Source organism: Protopterus annectens, chromosome 4.part1, assembly GCF_019279795.1.
Source record: "Protopterus annectens isolate FY-2018-M chromosome 4.part1, PAN1.0, whole genome shotgun sequence".
Taxonomy (NCBI): Eukaryota; Metazoa; Chordata; order Ceratodontiformes; family Protopteridae; genus Protopterus; species Protopterus annectens.
In genome coordinates, this window is record NC_056734.1 from 511,790,379 (window position 1) to 511,811,911 (window position 21,533).

The 21,533-nt window shown below is 41.9% G+C and overlaps 1 protein-coding gene across 1 annotated transcript in view; it reads right to left on the minus strand.

Annotated features, from left to right (window-relative positions):
• LOC122801242 (septin-2-like) overlaps positions 1-21,533 on the minus strand; it is a 919,510-nt gene that overhangs the window by 136,065 nt on the left and 761,912 nt on the right. The window contains exon 8 of the mRNA XM_044070794.1: positions 19,522-19,585. Within this exon, the coding sequence (XP_043926729.1) occupies positions 19,522-19,585 (64 nt within the window). The remainder of the gene's footprint in view (positions 1-19,521; positions 19,586-21,533) is intronic.

Below are 21,533 nucleotides of genomic sequence, written 5' to 3' on the forward strand. Positions count from 1 at the left end.
ATGTCATTTTGAAATGCTGGTAACTGACATGTCATGGTACAATAAACAAAATGCTGACATTGTCCTAAAACATGGAAAGATGAGATAGTGTACCTGAATATGCAAACTATAAACTAATATGGGCAAACTTAAAATATTGTATTCATCAAGTCACACACAATAACTTTGGTGACCTCCATTATTTTGGGACATTTTTAACACACTGTCTTAAGGCCCTGTGTCAGGAATTAAAATTGTGAAGTGAAAGTATTCCAAAAAAGGCGGCAAGACTCCAAAAATCTAACAATGAAATGCAAAACACTTTTTAAAACCTGAAAAAAAGTTTAGGGTTATAGCAGTGACATCTGCCAAAGTGCAAGCTATAGTCATTTCTATATTGTTTTATAGCTTGATTGCTAACAGCATTACACTATTTCTATCGATATTCAGTGCTCTGAATTACAAAACACTTCTAAACATTCAGAAATAAAAAATGCTTTATGCTCTGTGAAGTGTTTGAATTACCCCGAAAACCCAAACTTCCAACTAAAGACTACATTGTTTCCTAGTATAAGTCAAGGTCTCACTTCATAAATACAAAGTGCAGTGCAGTACTTGAATCGTACCAAGACCTCACTTTCCAACTGCAGTGTTTTCTAATACACATCACTTCCTTAGTCACCAACAGTCAAATCTCTAAAAAGCACTCAACACAACTAGCAAGTTAATTTTTTTCTCCACAACTTGCTTAGAAGATAACTATTTCTCCCCAGCCAAGACAAACAGTTTACATTCTTTCATACCAACATACACAGTGACTAGTTAATCTACAAATTGTACTATTTTGGGTTGTGTCTGCTTCTTCCATGCTCAGTTTCTCTTTTTTCAACCACAACTTAGAAAATCAGGATCTGTGCTTCTAAACATAGCCATTTCCCTACATGCAGTTAAGTAAAAGAAATCTATGTGTTTACAAAAGTTATTCAGCAAGACGTCACATCATGATGCATACCAATACTGACCATCTTGACTTTCTCTAATACTATTTAACATTACCACCACTCAAACCATCCATCTTATTTAGTGAGTTACTGGAACTCCAGTAGAAAGGTATTTATGTTAGACAGCTTGGTTCATAGGTTCATAGGTTCATAGGTTCATACTAGGCTATCTGCCCAAGGGCATTTACAAGCCTAGCCTTTAGTATGGGAACTATACCCATTATTTTGCTGTGCCTCTGTCGAGCAGTGACACTGAGGTTGCGATCTCCCATCCATTGGTCAAGATTTCTCTTGAACAAGGCCAGTGCTCTGCCTCACATGTTTTGTTCCACAGCATAGGAGTCTTTGGGTGATGAATCTATCCCTCCAGCACGTCCTATTAATAGCCGTGTCGAGGTTTAAGTCTCCCGCCCTTGTGGCTCTGATGGATCTAGATTTTTGAGGTGAAGCATATTCATCAAATCTGGGTTTGACATGGCCTTGTATGTTAGGCAAAGGTCACCACTGAATAGAGCTGGAGTTCTTTCAGTTTTTGAGACCCTTTATCCTTTGGTGAGGAACTTTTGTGGCCTCCAGCTGCTGCAAGTGTCGGGTCAGATACATTCAATGGGGCATTGTACTCAATCATTGGTCTGATGAGTGATGAGTAAAGGGAGACTATGACCTCCCTTGATCTAGATGAGAATCCTTCATGATAAGGTGGGCAATGTAGAAGGTCTTCCTAACTACTTTAGCTACATGGGTGTCGAATGACAGATTACTATCAACCTGGGTCCCAGGTCCCTGATAACTTCTTCTGTGCTCAGTGGATTGCCACCTATTTGGTAGCTAGTAACCTTGTTTTTCCCGAAGGTATGACTATGCATTTTTGGCATTTAACTTTAGGCCGTGGCTCTGGCACCAGTTATCCATTTCTGTGAGACCCTTCTGAAGGATATCTGTGTCAGATGTGTTTTCTACTATGGCGCCCAGTTTGCAGTCATCTGCAAACTTGTCAGCCATAACCTCCTGTGTTTGCTTTTTACTCCAGTGTAGATGGGACTGAGCCCTGTGGGACACCACTTGTGACAGGCTTTGAGTCTGACATGGCGCCAGCAACTCTGACCCTGTGGGTTCTGTCTCAGCCAGTTTGCAACCCATCTTGTGATGTATGGGTTAACATTTAAGCTGATGAGGGGTATTGTATCAAGGCCTTAGCCAGATCGAGGTAGGCTGTATGGACTGCCTTCCTCATCAATGGCTTTGGTGACTGTTTCAAAAGTCAACCAAGTTTAAAAGGCATGATCTGCCTTTGGTTGGATCCAAAGTCTGCAAATTCCTATGTCTTTATTTATGAGGTCCATTATGATCCTCCATGGCTTTGCAGATAAGGCTTGTCAAGCTAATGGGCTGAAGTGGGACCACAGTTGCAGTGAGGTAAGACTTTGATTAAACAGCTGTCCTAGCTGTGGGTTTAATTCCTCATTGAGTCTGGAGCACACAGCGGGACACCATCAGGTCCCATGGATGCTGTGTTTTTGCTTGAGAGAGCAGTTCTCACTTAGGGGCGGAGATGTTTGGGGCTGAAATCGTTTTGGTATAGATATCTCTCCTTTTTGAGGGGAGGGGGCACTGAACCTGTCAGCCAGTATGTTGGCAATGTCTGTAGGATCAGTAATCTTCACATCATTTTGAACTAGTTCTGAGCATATCTGGGAGTTTCCTCCTAGGTTTCTAACATAGCTAAAGAAGGCCTTATGATTGTCTTTTGAGTCTTTAGCTATTTTTCTCTCGAAATTTGCTTTGGATGATGGTGTGCTAGTCATATTTATTTTATATTTGCTTTACTTTTCCTTACTGTGTTTTGACAAAAAAACTTTTTCAGATGAGACCTTACTGTGTTTTGCCAAAAAAACTTTTTCAGAAGAGACCTAGGGAGAAAAGCTCCAACAATTACAAACATTTTTAAGGAGGCATTCAGTAATATACATGAAGAGATACTAAATAATATACACTACACATACATTCTTTTAACCAGTAATCTGGGCCATAAGTAAGAGCAAAATAAGTAATCATAACAGATGACCATAACAAACAGATTGCTTAAAATTAAGATGCATATAATGCACAACGAAAACTGACAGCACATTTTATTGTCATATATGCAGCTAGCATGGAAAAACAACTTAGAGTATGTATAATCATTGGCCCAACGCTTTTAATTACTACACATTTGATCTCTGTAAAACATTCCTGTCATCTCAGCTCTAATGCTCATAAAGACTTGTTTATAACTCTTTTTACTGTACTAAGACTTTTCTGTACTGCACTGTACTAGCTCTCGTTATTGTATTACCTTTCTTTCATATTCACTAATTACATTAGTAAATGGTCTAAAGTAAGGGTTAGCTCACCAACCAAGTTATGATATTAATAAATCAAAAACTTAAGCACGTAAAGTCTCAGGTGCAAATGCTTCTACAATTGAAACTACCACAAAACAATACAGTCCTGTGGTTAAGTGCAGTCACACTTAACCGGATGAAAGGTGGAGTCATAGGCTAACATTTCACTACTGACAGCACAGGCCAAGTTCACTCTTCCTTCTTATGGACTACTACAAAGAGTGAAGTGTCAGATACAGCTTAAGCACCTAGGTACTTTGGTTGCAAGTGCCCTGCAGGTTATTAATGACAGGGTTGCTTACTGGTGTATAAACACAACTGCAGTTCTACAACTGAAAAAAAAAAGTTGTGACTGTCAAGGATATATACGTAATGAATATTAAAACTCATTGTAATGCCACTGAATTGTTTTGCAGACAAGCTTTTCCCACCCACCAAAACACACACACACACACACACACACACACACACACACACACACACACACACACACACACACACACACACACACACACACGCACACACACACGCACACACACACGCACACACACACACACACACGCACACACACACAAAATATATAAAAACTAGTGGCTTTCGTTGAATCAGCATTACAATGACCTACACTGAAATGCATATGTTGACACCCATCTGTGCATGCACCAATGTTACACTCCTTGGAACATGGTAAAATAAAAAGTGTTGCTTGCAGGGGGTAGGTCTCTGCTGCACCCCCAACACACCCTGTTTATTAGAACTCTGACACAGACAGCACAATCCCATGGAAGGGGAAAATTCTCCTTCCCCAGGGGATTATCCTTTATCACAAGACTGTCAACCATATGTATTTGTTGACCAAAGTGGGTCGATATTAGCCACAATCAATTACATGGAAACTATATCAAAAATATATGCACATACAGGCAATTCAGACATTTATAATTGGAAGTCTTGGAATTTTAACATGCATGCTAATAAAAGCAGAGGGAAGGCATAAGACAAGTGTATTTTTTATTTTAATTAACTCCATGGTAACCAGGTAAGAATTTAGCAAAAAAAGATGAATGATGGTGTTTTTGATTAATTCTGTAACCAGCTGTACTATGGCATTAGAACTTTACTTGGCTGCTTGTCAACAGGTATAGCTGCTAACATGCAGATATTTTCTATATTTTACTTATCAAAGGAAACCTAATCAATAAGCAGTACCATTCTGTTAACTTTCAGGGGGGTGCTTACAGCCTGCTTTTCTTCAATGTTACTCAACTACTCTGCGATAAAAAAAAAAACACACTATAATAATTACCATTTGCAGCATGCTCGTTGAGAACCTGAATACTAAAGATGTTTTTCAAAAGCCTACAAAATCACTGCTGAATGTTTTGAAGCATCCTAACATGAGAGGGGGAGCCATTAGATGGCTTTATCTACAAAAATATGGGAATAACTCACCTGCTAATATAAAAGTTTAACACTAACACTTTTAACAATTTTAGGAGCTTCAAAGAGGAGTAGGATGACCAAAGCTTGTAGTGAGTATAAAGTACATGGGTTCAGTTTAAATTACTCCAGAGAAATATACTGATCAACAGGCTATACAAAGATCAGTACAGCAAATCTGCATGCGAAATCAACCATATATCCTGTTCACCAGTGGCAATGGTGTCCTTGGATCTAGAGTAATTGTGTTGGATTTTTGGGACACAGTTGCCACAGTGTGTGTGTGGTTAATGTGCACTACACTACACGTGTGCCACCTGCTTGCACAGTTGAAGCTAAATGTGTACATTCAAAGCTATTGTCATGAAAAAATCGATATGAATTACTGTTTGATGAAAGGTACTACTATCCCACTCATCTCTCAGAACACATTACACAACTAGGACAATTTAGAAAGTCAAACAAAATCCTCTCTTAGATGCACAGTACAGCTATTCTGCAAAATGCAAATGCATTAATACCACATGAAATTTACCATCAAACTGCATCAACAAATCACAGCTCGAGTTGCTGCATAACATAACGGACTATCAGCAACCTGGTATTCAAGAAAAACAGCTATTGCTGATGTTTTTATTTGGCAATGCAAACAATTCTTCTATAAACCAAGTCTATTCAGTCTTTCTTAATTGTTTAATCGGGGGGGGGGCATGTATGTACCAATTCATGTTAAGGGAATAATTACCCATGAAAGATGATGAAAATACAACTGTTTGGAACTTCCACAAATTACAACTTACTTCCTGGGATAGCCTGACCAACTGGTTGGCCCACATTCCAGACATATACCATGCCCCAATGTTTCTGCTCTTTCCGACTGCAAGTTAAAGACACTGGTGGTATATGATGAACAATGGCTAATACCATCTTCAGATTATTCTTAGCATGGCCAAGCCAAGTGAAAAAAATCCTGTCACCAAAACCTTAGTGAACCAGGAAAGGATAGTGTTCTGTGCTGTAGATCTATCTTAGAGGGTGCCAATATCCCCTACAGGAAAGTAATGAAAATTTAAAGGGTGGACTGATAGGAAAATGCAAGGGAAAAAAGTGAAACTTGGATCAGATGGCAATCCTTCCCAACCAAAGGCACCAAGCAGAACAGGAGTACAGTGGGAGGGAAAGTGGACTAAAACAGTGAATGTACTTGAACATATACATTTCTGATAAATTCAGAACAACTGCACTGTGTTTATTGTACTAGTCATTGATGCAGTCATTATTTCCTGTGAGGATTCTCAAAGCAAAAATGTAGAGGGTGGCTTTCAAGAGAAAGTTTGTTATGTTAGTATGACTTGCAGAACATCAGAGGCATACCCACCCAGTCCTAGCTCTGGTGGGAACCCCCAGATTAAGTGTGCACTGAGAACCAGACAGGGATAGAACTGCTGACTCTAAGGCATGTTGTGGTGGCCACAGTAATTCCAATAGAATGCTCTTCGACACATCTGAACAGGTTCGCTGTGAACAAAGCAGCAGTTAAAAAAAAATGCAATGTGCAAGCCATTTCAAGAGAGTTTGTTGATGGGTTTCCCCTCCTTTCCCTTGTCAAGGAAAAAAATTACAGGTCTCTCTTCCTGAACGTTGTAGTTCACTACAAGTAAAAATCTCTGCACATACAAAGAATGAAAAATTTTCCCTCCCTTGTTTTAAGTGTTAAAGAATGAAGGTAAATTGTGTTCACTGAAAGATACCTCCATGACCATTTTAAGCACAATAGGGAGGAGTACAGAGAAACGGTCTTGTCCTGATGAAGGCTAAGAAGGCCTCCCCGCACATCCATGCCTGAAGGTCTGAGATCCATCTAACAGAACTGACAGCCGCAAAGAACATCATCTTTCAAGATAAAAACTTGAGGGATAAACTGGTTCAAACAGAGTTAGGGTCAGTTTCCACAAAATATAGTTAAGATCCCATCTTCTCTAGGCGGTCTAAAATATATAAACCCCTTTAAGAAAGTAAAGTTATGTAAAATCTTACCCCAACAGAAGATGTCCTTCTTCCCTGTTGTAGTATTATTTGCATTAGGGGACCTCCTGCCAAGGGCAGCCCATTTGGTCAGTATACCAAAGCCTTTAGGTTGCTTTAAGGTATACCATGTATCACATGTATGTTTCTTGTCTACTAAACAAAGGTGACATCTGGATGTACCATCCTCATAATAGACAGCCCCAGTAGGAATGCCAATCCAAGGAAGAGAGACAGAGTCAGTACAGCCAGAAGAAAAATGGACCAGGGGGCGGAGGGAGGGAGCGAAATGGTCTCCAAATATCCTCTTTTCTAGGTACTAGAAACATCCTGGTGTAAAAACCCTCTCCCTTTGAGACACAGACACCTCCTGCATTGTACCCAGAGTCCAAAGGTCTCCAAAGCACCTCTGGAAAGGAGGAGAGTTGTTCCTTTTGGGGGCTGAGGAACACCCATAAAAGGGGGAAGAGATTTCCAAACCATAAATAACCCTGGCGAATAATGGACAGGACCCAGGAATCCTGAGAAATCTGTAGCCAAACAGGAAGACAGACAGGGGTGAAGAGAAAGAGGATAGTGGTTGAGAAGAATAGGATAGTCACTCAGCACCAGGTTTATCAGGAAAAGGAGACTTCTGAGGCACTAAGGTCTGAGTAGCCTTAGCAGGAGGAGCCTGCTTGCTACCCTATTTGCCTTAGGAGGAGGGGCAGACTGCCTGCGAACTAAGGCTGGTTTACTGGGGTAGTGTTTCTGAAATTTAGGTACAGGAGTAAAACACATATAAGTTCCTGTAAAGCCTTGCCCATATCCTCAAGGGACTTAAACATAGCAGCAGCAGCTTCACCAAGCAAGTGTTTATTATCAAGAGGGGCATCCATCAACTTAGCCTTAACATCGTCAGGCAAAGGTTGAAGCCGGAGCCAAGAACACCTCCCATCACTAACCCAAAAGCAGCAGCCCTAGAAGAAGCATCTGCTGCATCATAACTACACTTAATGGAATGACAAGCCACCTGGGAGGAAGTCCCTAACAGGGAAATAACAGAAGTTTTACCCTCAGAGTCTGGAAGATCAGAAATAACCTGACAAGCATGGGATAGGGCAGCCAACAAGTACCTGGACATATGGGTCTAATAATTAACAGCCCTAAAACTCAAGGTAGCCGAGGTGTAAACCTTTTATCTTTTCCATGGTCCTGCATTCTTTATCAGAGGGCAGTAACTACGAAGAAGAAAGCAATTGAGAGGGCTTCTCAAGAGCTACAGACACCACTGAGGGGTCAGGAGAAAGACACTTGTACAAAAATTTGCAGTCCTCAGGCACCCTATAAAATCTATTAGGTTTCTTGGGAGCAAGGGGCTGAGAGTCTGGAACCTTGGAAGCATTGAAAAACCATCCAACAAGGCAGCCAACACAGAAGGAAAGTACAGTTGTGTACACTTACCATAAATGTAGATGTTCAAGTGTATTCACTGTTGCAGTTCATCACATTTGAGTTATCCCCTGCCAGGGTAGCCCTCGGCCGGTCCGAATACCAGAGACTTAGTATTTCTGCGTTGGTTGCTGTCGCCTGAGGACTGACATCAGGTCGTCAGTAGTATAAAGTAAAGTAGCAGATGCCATTGCATCAGTTTTTCTTGCCTTAACCTGTCAGGAGCCCCCAGGTAGGAGGCCAGGTTCTGGTGGAAGAACCCCACCAGTGGAAAATAAATACCAATGTGTGTCTTGTAAGGAAAGGAGAACAACAAGGAAAAATGGTAATAAAAGGAGAAATAGAAAAAAGGGGGATGGAGGGAGGGAAACCAGGACTGCAACAGCGAATACACTCGAACATCTACATTTATGGTAAGTGTACACAACTGTACTATGTTCTTCATGTTTCACTGTTGCAGTCATCACATTTGGGTTGCTTCCAAAGCTGAGGAAAAGGGTGGATGCAGTCAAGGAAACTAGGGGCAGGCTAGGATGCCCTGCAAGACTACAGAGGCAAACCCTGCCCTGGATTTTGAGAAGAGAGGCAGGTGGTAATGCTTGGTAAAATTGTGAACAAATGTCCAAGTGGCAGCCTCCAAGATATCCCTGGTGGGGACTCCTCTGAGGAAAGCTGCAGAGGTGGAGGCTGCTGTGGTGAAGTGTGTCCTGTCCCCCTTGGGGGGAGGCTTTTCATGCTGTCTGTAACAGAAATGGGTACAGTGTGCTATCCATTTGGAAACGGTTTGTTTGGAGATGGCTTTGCCTTCTGACCCTGTAGCAAAGCTAACCACCAATTGATCAGACTTTCTGAAGGATTTAGTCCTGTCTGGACAGAATCTGAGCTATCTGTGCACATCGAGAGAGTGAAGAATCCTTCCCCCTTGTTCTGGGCATTAGGAAAAAAGGTGGGCAAGGTGAGCTTTTCCAATACAAAGTTAAGGTACCAAGCTGGTGTTGGTGCCCTTTTGGGTGGCCTCAAGTTGCTAGCCCCTCTTAGGAACTGTTTGATCAAAGGGTGTGAGAAAGTGTGAAAATGAGCAGAACTAGCAGAGACATTAATTTTTATAGAGGAGAAAGAGGCCACTGTGTAGTAGATCAACTAAGTAGTCCAGGATGAGAGGGAGGGAGGATTGAGCCATACTGGCTCCCTTAGCCTGAATCCAGGTGCAGAACCTTTTCCATTTATCAGCATAAAACTTTCTGGTGCTAGGGTGTTTGGCCTCACAGATAACATCCAGAACCTGTTTACTAAGGTTGGCAGATTGGTTGGGGAATAAGCCAAGCTGCCAAATTGAGTGTCTGCAATTGGCGATGCATGAATTCCCCTTCCCTCTGGGTCAGGAGGTTTGGAATCTGAGGAAGATGCCATGGAGACAGCGGGAACAGGCCGCGCAGCAAGGGGGACCAGTGTTGCCGGGGCCAGTCTGGAGCTATAAGAATGGTCCTTGGTTTTTCCTCCCTTATTTTGAGCAGTACCCTGGGGATGAGAGGTAGGGGAGGAAAGGCATAGACCGATAGATTGACCCAGGGGGAGGGCAGGGCATCCACATTCCAAGCCATGCAGTGATGCTCCCTGGTGCAGAATTTGCTGAGCTGATGGTTGGTGTGGGAGGCAAAGAGGTTGACCTTCGGGGTTCCCCATTTCTGAGTTATTAGGGTGAAGGTGCTTCTGTTGAATTGCCACTCATGCGGGTCCAGAAGATTTCTGCTTAATTAGTCTGCCAGAGAGTTGTGAGAGCCTGGTAGGAATTGTACTAACAGGTGTAGCTGCATGGCAGGGGCCGTGTGACAAAGGGTGATTGCCAGCCTGCATAGAGGGTAGGAGCAAGTCCCTCCCTACTTGTTGATGTACCACATCACAGTGGTGTTGTCTGTTTTGATCAGGAGAACTCCTGGAGAGAGAAGGGGCTTGAAAGCTATCAAGGCGTACTGCACAGCCATCATCTCTTTCTAATTGATGTGCAGAGAGATTTGCTGTGGGCTCCATTGGCCCTGTATGCAACTGCCATCCAGGTGTGCACCCCAAGCATAGTCTGATGCATCTGTGGTGAGGGTCTGGTCAGCGGGGGGTGGGGAGAAAGGCAGTCCCTTGTTGAGGGAGCATGCTGTTGCCCACCAAAGAAAATCTTTTCTGAGGCAAGGAATTATAGGTAGAAAAGTTTCCAGGTCTTAAGAGTGTTCACACCAAAGGCTCTTTAGGTACCACTGAAGCTTCCTCATATGCAGTCTGGCATATGGAATGAGTAGTATGCAAGATGCCATGAACCTCAAAGTGTGGAGGATCTTCCTTGCAGTTAGCTGAGGCCTGGTGGCTACATGAGAGAAGTAGGCTGTCAGGAAAATTTGTTTCTCTGATGTAAGGTATGCCATCTGGGATGCTGTGTCCAGACTTGCTCCAAGGAAGATTATCCTTTGGGTAGGCACTTGTTTGAATTTCTTTTTGTTGGTTGTGTACCCTAGGGAGGTGAGGAGGGTCTTCACAAAGGCCAGGTGCTTGAGCAGCTTTTCCTGGCTGTCTGAATAAGGCAGTCGTCTAAGTAAGGGTAAATCTGAATATTTCTTTGCCTGCAAAAGGCAATGGCCAGAGCCAGACGTTTTGTGAAAACTCTGGGAGCAATAGATAAGCCAAAGGGAAGTGCAGAGAACTGAAAGTGTTGAGATCCTGCCCTGAAGCAGAGATATTTCCTGCATAATTCCCTGATAGGATTATGGAGGTAGGCCTCTTTTAGAGGGTGGCTAGCCAAGCGTCCTTGGACAGCATGGGTAGCAGCTGCTGGAGGGTGAGAATTTTGGAATCAGCATGAAGGTGTTTAGAATGGCTAGATCGAGGATGGGGCACCAGGTGCCCTCTTTTCTGGGTACCAGAAAAAGTCTGGAGTAGAAACCTTGGCCTATCTGTTCTGCAGGAACGTGCTCTACTGCTCTCATAGAGAGTAGGGAAAGGATTTGCTTTTGAGCCTCTGCCCAGTGATGTGGTGGTAGATCTGGGAACCCTTTTGGGTTTGGAAGGGTGTGGAAGGAAAATTTGGATCCCTGAGACACAATGTTCAGAACCCAGTAGTCCTTGGTAATGGTGGCCCAGGTGCTTAAATGAAAGGAGGAGTTTTCCTTCTAGGAGTAAGAGAAGGTGGGCAGAGGTAAAGAGTGGAGGAAGTGAGTCATTGTGAGTTCTTGCCATAAGGGGGTGGTATTGAACTCCCTGGTTTTGAAGTGGAGGTAGTCCACAGCTTAGATCTCTGCATTCCTTGTGGCTGCTGTCTGGGGGGTCTGCTTCCATGGGGCCTCAGCTGGGCCGGTTTACTGGGAAGCAGGAAAGGACCAGTGTTTGGAAGGACAATGCCTGCTGAACCTAGGGGGCTGGGCCTGCAAGAAATCCTTTACTGTTTGCATAGATTTTGCTTTTTCTTCCATCTTTTTTTAAGACCTGTTCTGCCCTAGTGCCAAATAAGTTATCTTTGTGCAAGGGGGCATCCAACAATTTAGATTTTACATTGTGTGGCAGGGGCTGTTCTTTAAGCCATTCCCATTCATACCTTCTAATGACAGATACAGTGACTGCTGCCCTGCAAGAAGCTTCTAGGGCATCAAAAGTATAGTGCAAGGTGTGTTTAGTTACTTGACTTGCAGAATGCATTAACTCTTGTAAATCTTTAGATTCTGCCCAAGCAGGCAAGGAAGACATTTTTGTTTAAGGAGTTCCAAGGTATGCTGCTGAAATTTCAGCATATGCAGCTAACAATTTAGTGACCTGATAGCAAGAGTAGCTGAGGTGTATACTTTTTTACCCCATCTGTCCAATGCTCGGGAATCCTTGTCTGGGGGTGGGGGGGATTCTTAGCAGAGCTTGCTTTAATCCCTTTTGCCCTTGAGAAATGACCTCAGGGTCAGCTGTAGGACTTTTTAAAGAGATATTTGTGAGAATCAGGGACTCTAGTACCAGTCTGGTTTTCTGGGAGCAGGAGGAAGGGAGTCAAGCTGGATTTGAGGAAAACATTCTCCCCAACATCCAGTACTCGGGGGATGGCCAAGTGTCTGCGTTATGGAAGATCCAGGAATTTCCAGAGTCTCTTTTTAGACTGAGGGTAGTCCTGACTCTATCACTGTAAATGCTCCCTTAAAGTATGCAAGGTTTCCCCAAAGGAAAAATCCTCTGGGGGAGAGGCTGAAGGAATGGAATCCTCTGCATCAGAATCTTCATAAGTGGAGAGGGGGATGCATGCCTTCATATTCAGATGCATCAGATTCATCTGACTCTTGTTCAGACAAAACTACAGGGGGCAGATCTCTTTTTTCCTTTTGGAGGGTAGCTTGGCTTCCCCTGATCAGCATGATAAGGTCTTTCGCCATTTTAAGCATTTGAGACTGAGGCAAGGTAGCAGGTGCCTGAGAGCGGGTCGTCAATTTCTTGGGTGTGGTTTGTACCCTGGGCCTAAGAAACTCAGTCGTTTTTGAAAGAACGGTAGTCACGAAAGATGATGTCTATTTGTGTCAAGATTCGGTGGTGCGAAGGACTTTCCCGGAAGCCAGTGCCTACTCAGCGGTTCCAGACCCATCAAAGGTAGAGACGACTGCAGGATCCTTGGTCGAAGAAGAGTTTTGCAGCATACTGGACTCAGACAGGGTCTCAGTAGCGGTTTGCGAATCAACAGAAGTGGGCATCAGGGGCTGCGAAAACACCTCACTGAGTAACGGAGAACTGATGACTAGCTTAACGGAAAAGTCTTCGGTAGGTTTGGACCTGTGCGGTCTGTCTCTGTCTTTATCTTTATGTTTTTTCAGAAGATCTGCTGTCGGATGGCTTGCTGAAGCCATATTGGAATTCGAGGACTGTAAGCGAAAATATTTGACTACAATAACGGCCCGACAATGGATAGTTCTGGCGTTGAACATAGCACAGAAACTGCAACGACTGACGTCGTGGTCTGGGCCTAAACAGGTGATGCATTAAGAGTGGAAGTCTCGGTGTGGTATTTGCTTTCCACAGGCAAGACAATTATTAACTTTTTCTGACATAGGTTAGTGCAACAAAAAAAGGATCCCCAACGGGGTACTTAGCTTTAGAAGACTTCAACTTCAATTCGGTAGACGAAAACTCAGGTAGCGGCCGACCGCCACTTGTGCAAACTGCTTCTGCTTCGGGCTCCACAGCAAGAAAGACTGATGTAATGGCATCAGCTGCCTTACTTTATACTACTGATGACCGGACGTCAGTCCTCAAGCGACAACAACCGACGCAGAAATACTAAGTCTCTGGTATTTGGGTTGGCCGAGGGCTACCCTGCCAGGGATAACCCAAATGTAATGACTGCAACAGTGAAACACGGAGAACATCAGCAGAAGGTTACCTGGTGGGAGGATGGCATAATGGTTAAGGTGTTTACCTTACAGACACAAGGTGCAGGGTTTGATTCTCACATGGGGTAATTGGCTAGGCTTGAAATGGCCCACAAGGGTGGTTAGCCTAGTACTAATCTATGAATCTATGAATCTATAAGAGAATCCATCTGTAGCAAATCATAGCACCATTTATGTACCTCAGTTGCCCAAGCACAATTCCATTTAAAGAACTCCCATCATTCTGGAGATCGTATACCCAAAATAGTACAGTCATCTTCCTCTGATCTACAGTCCAAAGGAGAAGGAATCTGAGAAGAGTAAGCAAGGGATTCCTCACCTGAATCTGGCTCCTACTCAGAGGAATCCTATTCCCTGGGTCTTTTTAAGGGAGTAGAGGACCAATAGGAGGAAGGGCTGGAACAAACTCCCTAAAGAGGTTTCAATGGCACCAAAGTACTAAGCAAATCCTGAGTGAAGGCCTACCATTCACTCTATAGATCATTTGGAGCAGGAGAAATATGTTTTGTCTTCTTTTTATTCACTGGGACATCCACCTTATAAAATATGGAAGGCTCTGACCCAAGACTCCATTCAATGACAATAGTAGGAACTTTTTCCCTGACTAATATTTGAGGAACATCACTAGGCCCATCAGAAATAATCATCCTTGGTTCCCCCTGACTGCCCGAAATGGACGTCTGCAAAGCCTCTTTGGATGTGCTGAAAGTCAGATCCCCGCTGGCCTACAACTCAGTCATGGCAGAGGAATCCAACAACAAAACCAGGCGAACCTCTGGATATTCACTCGCTTTGGGAGAGAAGTCCGGTGGAGGCAGAACAGCAGAAGACTCTGGCTTAGGCTTCTTGGCCTTCACTGATGGCTGTCCCTGGAAGCATCCTCCATCATGTCTATAGCAAGCAGCTTAAGACTCTGATTTTCAAGAGAAAGCATCAAATAAGATAGCCTACTACTAAGGGAGTTAGGTACCAAAGCCTCACAAATGGAACAGGGTGTATGTTCTTTGAAAGGCACCTAAGCAAAAAAGACACTGGTCGTGGCGGTCTTTATGAGGAACCTGTTTCCCACACTGGCATTTACCCTTCTTGGATGACATGAAAAACCACAAGCAACAATAAAAAATAAGTAAAAAAAAAAAACCCAATGGGGCACTTCTCTGCAACGGCTTGGTGAATCAGCAAAAGGAAAACAAACAGGAAGACGCACATAAAAGGTAAGTTCTCTAAAGGTTCGACAGGTAACCTATGACCTCACAACTGCCTTGGTTGGGTCCTACTCTCCTGAAAGGCTCCAAAGGAAGAATCTTTCCACTTTGCTGGGTATGACTGTGTCTGGTTTCCTAGCTTCTCCCACTGTATTCAATATGGCCTCAAAATACATATGCCTAAAAGAGATGAATATAAAATCAAAGCTATCAGCCTTGTAGAGAAAAGTGGGGAGTGGGGGATGTCCCAGTAGAGGTGCAGAAGGAACCCTTTGTGCTGTGTAAGAAAGCCCACACCCCCTCAAGGCAATAATTTCCACTTCCCCCTTGATGGGCTGTGTAGGAGAGAGAACTAGTCTTGCAGTGATGAAAGGGAGCCAACTACAATGACTTGTAGCCTTTCCTCAATTTTAGTAATACCCTATGCAAGTGCCATGAAGTACAGGGATAAAGCCCTGCCTACGGCCATAGTGACCTGGTTTGGTTACTGGCTTGTGTGTCTAAATCATGGGCAGGGTAAGGTTGAGTGTGCTTATCCATGGGGGAAAGGAAGCATGCTTGGTCACTTCTTCTGACTGATCCCTGTGGAAGTTAGGGAATTCATATAAGGGAGTTGTCTAAATTGGAAAAGGTAGGGGATCTTGGCTGAGTCACTGCAGGGTGAGGCAATATGCCAGCATGTCTCCATTGCATAATCCACCCGTGATGTTACAAGCATGTGCATGGAATGCAGAAGTAAGGGAAGATCCAAAATACTCATTTGCAGAAATACAATGTTGCAATGGGAAGAGTCAGTCACCTTATCGACCCACAGTATGGGTCACAGTAAGTTTGAGGAAGGAACAAGGAGCACCCAGTAGACCTGATGGACAGGAAGAGGCTCCCACAAACAGCTGCAAGGTAGGAAAAAAAATTTATTACCCTGGTGATAAAGAATACAAGAGGGAAACCATACAGAAATAAACCTGTCCATTGGAGGAAGAATGCATGTGGCTTCCCAGGCTTCTAAAGCTGCTATCCTGTAGCAGAAAGTTCTGGTACATCCTACATCCTGACCAGACCTAGAAGACTTCCCTAGTCAACATCCATTCATGACGGTCTCTTTGGTATCTGCTAAATCTGTCTTCCAACACAATTTCTTGGAAGGGACAGCAGGCTGTTAGTTCAGGAGGTAGGCATGACTATGACGTTTGCCTGCTGAGCAGATGAAATTAACCAACATTAAAGAAGAGTCTTGTTCTACATGACAATTAAGTTTCCATTTCCAGCTTGAGTTAGGCCTCACATTAGTCATTCAACCATTTCAATCTAATAAGAACTATTCAAATGTACTAATTGTGAAATTTAAATGTCTGATAGCCAATGAATATACATAATTACATTTTAACAGCAGATAACGAATTTAGCCACTATATTTGGCTACAAAGTACTTGGTGAAATTAAGCAGTACCACCCTCTTCATATATAATTAGTCTATATGATCAGTCTGAGTTATGCATAAAATTATTTTTAGAATGACAGGGATGAATAAGATTTAAAAAAATTGAGTTTCTTTTTACTTCTTTTCAGATTTCATAAAACCAGAATTCAACAGCACATGATGAAATTAATTGTATTTGTCAAGAAAGCACTTGCCAAACATGAATTTTAAGAAACTATTTCTTCACTTCCTTCATACGTGATAAATATTTTGCATGTTCAACCAGGGTTAGACTTTTTTTTTTTTTTAAAGATTAATCTGGTTGAAATAAAAGATTACTGAAAAAGATTATACCATAACTGATTACATGTTTTTATCATAGTGTAGATCATATGGCACAATAATGGATTACACACAATAGGGCTTTAAGTAACTATGTCCCTCTTACTGAAGTTAAACAAAAGTGAGTCTTTAAGAGTGAATATGCTGGGGGGGGGGGGTGGTCTGGAATATCAATGAATAGTTAATAAACAACTAGGTAAACATGTCTGTATGTAAACAGATTTATCAATGATGACAGTGGGATGCATTAACAGCTGTGAAACCTTGCTAAATACACTTGTGAAAGCTGGGCATGAGGGTTAGCAGGGTGGGTTAGATGATTAGGCTGAAGTAAAAGAAGAGAAATCTGGAGGCAATGAATATTTCAGTAATGCTGGTGAGAAGTCAAACAAGAGAATGCAATAAGCAGTATTGTGAGAGTCAGTTGTGCTTACTGTGTTTTAATGGTGGTGAAGAAAATTAATATTTGCTTGAAGCTGCACATCTCCTATCTTGTCAGGGGGCTGATGGGAGGGGAATGATTATGCATGAGGTACAACAGACAATCCAGCTTATTCATGAATGTGGAATTGATAAAGTAAGAATGAGAGGCATGTACTACAACGGCTATACAATGCAAGCTACTTCACTACAAGACAAAGACAGAAGAATTAATAGGGGAAATTAATTATCGGTGTATGAAATTTGGTGGTGGAAAGACAGGGAGGACGGCTTTAGGAGGCAACAGAGTGAGTTACAGCCTATAATGTTCCAGGGCAATACTACAGGTAAAGCTTAACTATTTGCTATTTAAAGACATTTTGGAAAGAATCTGAATAGCCACAGATGAAACTACAGATGAAAATAATAGTTTTATGTTGGATGACGCGCCACATAGGGATGACTTGCAGGTGCTTGCAAAGATCAAATATCTCTAAACTGATAGACGTTTCATAAATTGCATTTCTCATGTTCATATTCCATTTTAGATAGCTAAATAACTGCAAATTTGCCTTTAGTCAAGAAGTGGAATGTAGGAAATGTATGCAATTTATGCATGCTGAGAGAACATAAAGGAGATATCGGTAGTTCTTTAATCAATACTTTGTGACCTAAAGGCGCTATTGCTAATGAGGGGATTGCTGCTGTAAATCTAGGCTGGAAGAAATCGGGAAAAGGTATGATCATGTGGAAAGTATTATTGTAAATATATACAACATTGTTGATTCTTTGCTGCAACAGCAATAAAATTGTTAAAAAAATGCCTTGACTCAGAATTCCAACAGCAAAACCTGAGGGGAAGGCTTTATTCTTACTGCCAAGCTGCAATAACTAGGGTAAGAATAACAACTGGGAGAGGTGCATGAGACAAAGTGTCATGCATGGGTGAGGTAGTAGGGTGCTTCATACACCCCACAGAAAGCAACTCTCAAAAATGTATTGACTGTACTTGGTCAGGATTCCATAAATTAAATTAACAGCCATGTCATGTCACAGTAAAACCTATTTTAAGTAACCCTTATATTGTGAAGTCCTTGATGAGCTTTCTTCCGTTATTTAGATTTACTTATTAAGCAGAAAGCTGAACTGGATCCATAGGAATCTTGCAGTCATAACCTTATAAAAAATTAGACAAGACTAAAAGAAAAGTTCATAAATGCACGCCGAAAAAAAAGACCAAAGAAATAGCACTAATAACCATGTATTAACACACAACAGAAAATAAAACATAATACTGGTTAAGAAAATGTGCTCAAGCAAATACAGTAATAGCAAGCATTAAAAAGATCAACAAAAACTGCTTTGTAACACAGCCACAACATTTATATTCACTTTACTACTGAAGTCCTAATTTAAGTTTCCTTGTGAACAAGATGAGAGTTGGAAGCTGTTGAGTGATGCACGGTAGTATATTCCAGACTCTAAGTGAAAAATGCAAGACAAGTGTCATGGCAACAAGAATCAGAGGATCTAAGTGGTACAGTGGGTTGTTTCAAGGACTTGCAGTGGTCCTTCTGAAACAGGATAACGCAGTGTACTTACAAGGGTAACTTTTTAAATTAAATGGAAACCAACCAGCCTGTTTGATGGCAGCACAGTGAGTGGTGAAGACACCTTTGTGTGCCAATGTAATTTTGTGCTGTCAGTAGTTTTATGTAGCACCAGCAATGGAAAGGGTATTCCAGATTTAGAAGAACTCCTCTGTCAAATGCAAGTCTACCCTGCTTGGTTAGAGTGTTGCTTATGTCATTGCAGGTATACAGTACACCTGTTATTTTATTCGGGAGCCCAGAGGTGTGTGCAAAGGTTGGTGGTAGATCTATCTACCCTTGTCATGCTCAACTGATCCTTACATAGGCTGAGGCTCCTATGAATGCCTTATACCACTTCATTTAATTTATTGCAATAACTTAAATTTCCTTTTCTCAAAAGCCTAACAGAGTTGGACTACAGTGGAGAGAAGAATTTCAGACTAATTCAGAATCAACTGACTCTGAAATTATCACTGTACAAGATATTATTCATTCTCTGGGAGATGCAGGGGAAGCTGATGTAGGTGGGAGAAAAACTCTTGCCAAAACCTGACAAGGAGATGACTGAGCTATGTAGTCTGTGAACCGTTTTTTCTGTAAGGTTTTAAATATTAAGGATCCATCCATCACAGATGCTAAATTAAATTTAATAAAGTAGAAACATAAGATCAGTTAATAGTCAAACACTTAAAAACCATCACTTAAATATTATAATACTTGTCTGGGACATCAATAATCATATGTGACCAATGAATGATTTTTATCAGCAGTCATAACATCAGATCAGGGAGTTAGAAACACCCGAATACTACTACAATGCTTTTTTTTTTTTTTTTTTTTTTTTTTAATATAAACATGTTTGGATAATTTTTTCTCTTGAACTTACCTCAGCCTCCTTCTCCAGCAAGATCCTGTCCTTACTGACATCTTCATCTATCTCTGCACCCTTCCTGCAAGATCAAATCAAAATACATAATACAGTTAATGAATGACACCTTTACATTTCAAAAGCTCTGACAATTATTAATCCATTGCAGAATCACAAGTTTGGGATGGAATACATATTCACAACAGGCACTGTTTTTTTCTAACACTAGGCTAACAAATACCACCGTACCAATACTCTGAACTTGGGGGATGAGCAGAAGACTTTTTTTTGGGGGGGGGGGGGGTAAAGTCACTAGGAACCCAATTAGAAAAATGTTTTTGGCTGAAGTAGTGCAGTCTGAGAGACAAAGGAACCAAGTACCTGACCAAGGAAAGAAAAAGTGCACTCAAAGGCCTAAAACCATTTAGCAAACTGTTGTCAAAGGAGAGCAGATTACAAACACAGTGAAGACTGGGTGGCTGTAACAAAAAGACCAGCCAATGGGTCACTGGTCATCCTCTTAGAAGTGAATCCCAGTCCTCTAAAGGAGGATGCTTGCCTATATCCTCTTCTGATCTAGGGGTCAGTGGAGTGACACTAAGAACTTAATTCCTACATGCCACCCTGAAATTTAGATGAGTGTTGCTCAGGATGGAGATGACAGTGAATACTGGAGAAGTACACACTGCTATGACAGAAGATGCCATCAAATTAGTAAAAGGGAGCCTTATTCCTGCCCTCTCGCTAAAACTGTGTGTTCTGCAACAGGCTATGAAATAGTGCAATCCATTATGGAAAAACAAACAGCATACACACCCATTACTGCTATATCCTTAAAGGCACTGGTGTCAGAAGGTAGTATTCGATAAACAGCTAGTCAGCAGTTACAACTAAACAGCACCCCCTTACAGGCAGATAAGCATGTGAAGATAGTGCAAGCTTCGCACAGAAGGAATGGCACCTCACACCTTCCTTAATCGAGGGGGGGGTGTTCCCCAAAAACATGCTCTCAAGCAAATGAATGAAATACAAAGGGCCTGTATAAAGCTTCAGCCGGAAGGAGTGTTCACATGCCTGCTGACTAGAATCCTCGAGTTTTATGCCTGTATACTACAAAATTATCCCACAGTTTTTTTAAGGCACTTAACTGGTAATATTCTACAAGCAAAGCAGCAACACAGTTGGGATATGTCAAAGCCAATTATATGCAAGAAAGTAAGCTTTTCATAATCAGTAAGAGATTTTAATGCCTATCTAAGAAACGTAAACTTCAAAACAGAATGACAATCCAGGTCCTGTGGGACAATGTCAGGGCCTGCCCATAACTAACAGGAAACATCCAGAACTAACACCTTATTGAGACATGAACTACCAGCAAGTGACTACAGCTCGCAACTCTTGCAGTGAGACTGCTAAAGCACTCGACTGATACTTCTACTATTGTAGTGTGAACTTTAATACTACTTTCGGATGATACTACAGATGGAAACGTAGGATATACCCAAGTGAGAATGTACACAAATGCTAAAGTGACTGCATATAACTCAGTGTAGTCTGCAGTCAAATGGTACAAGCCAGCATTGTGCGAATTAGTGGTAGTAATATCTTGCGAAGTAAGCCAAGCCATTCCTTAGATTACAAGATGCTACAGTATTTAAGATAGCCATACTTTAAAAATAATTTAATGGAAATTTTACTGATATTATGCCAAAGCAATCACTTTGCACTTACACAGCACCTCACATACAGTAGAGTAACCTAGTACTGCTTCTTTGTCTGTAGATTTTTTTTTAAACCTGAATTCAGGATTGCTCATTAATTAAACATCACACAAATGTGTACCTGCTCAGTAATATCACATACTACATGAAGTTAACATTACAGACTTTGATGTCTGCCACCGTATGATACTGCACTAGGCCATTTTGCATATGGTTTCCGGATGCAGGAATACAGCTACTTTTGATGATTTTCTACACTCATCCTATGCATAATTATCCAAAAGACAGCTGATAAGATCACTAGAACAC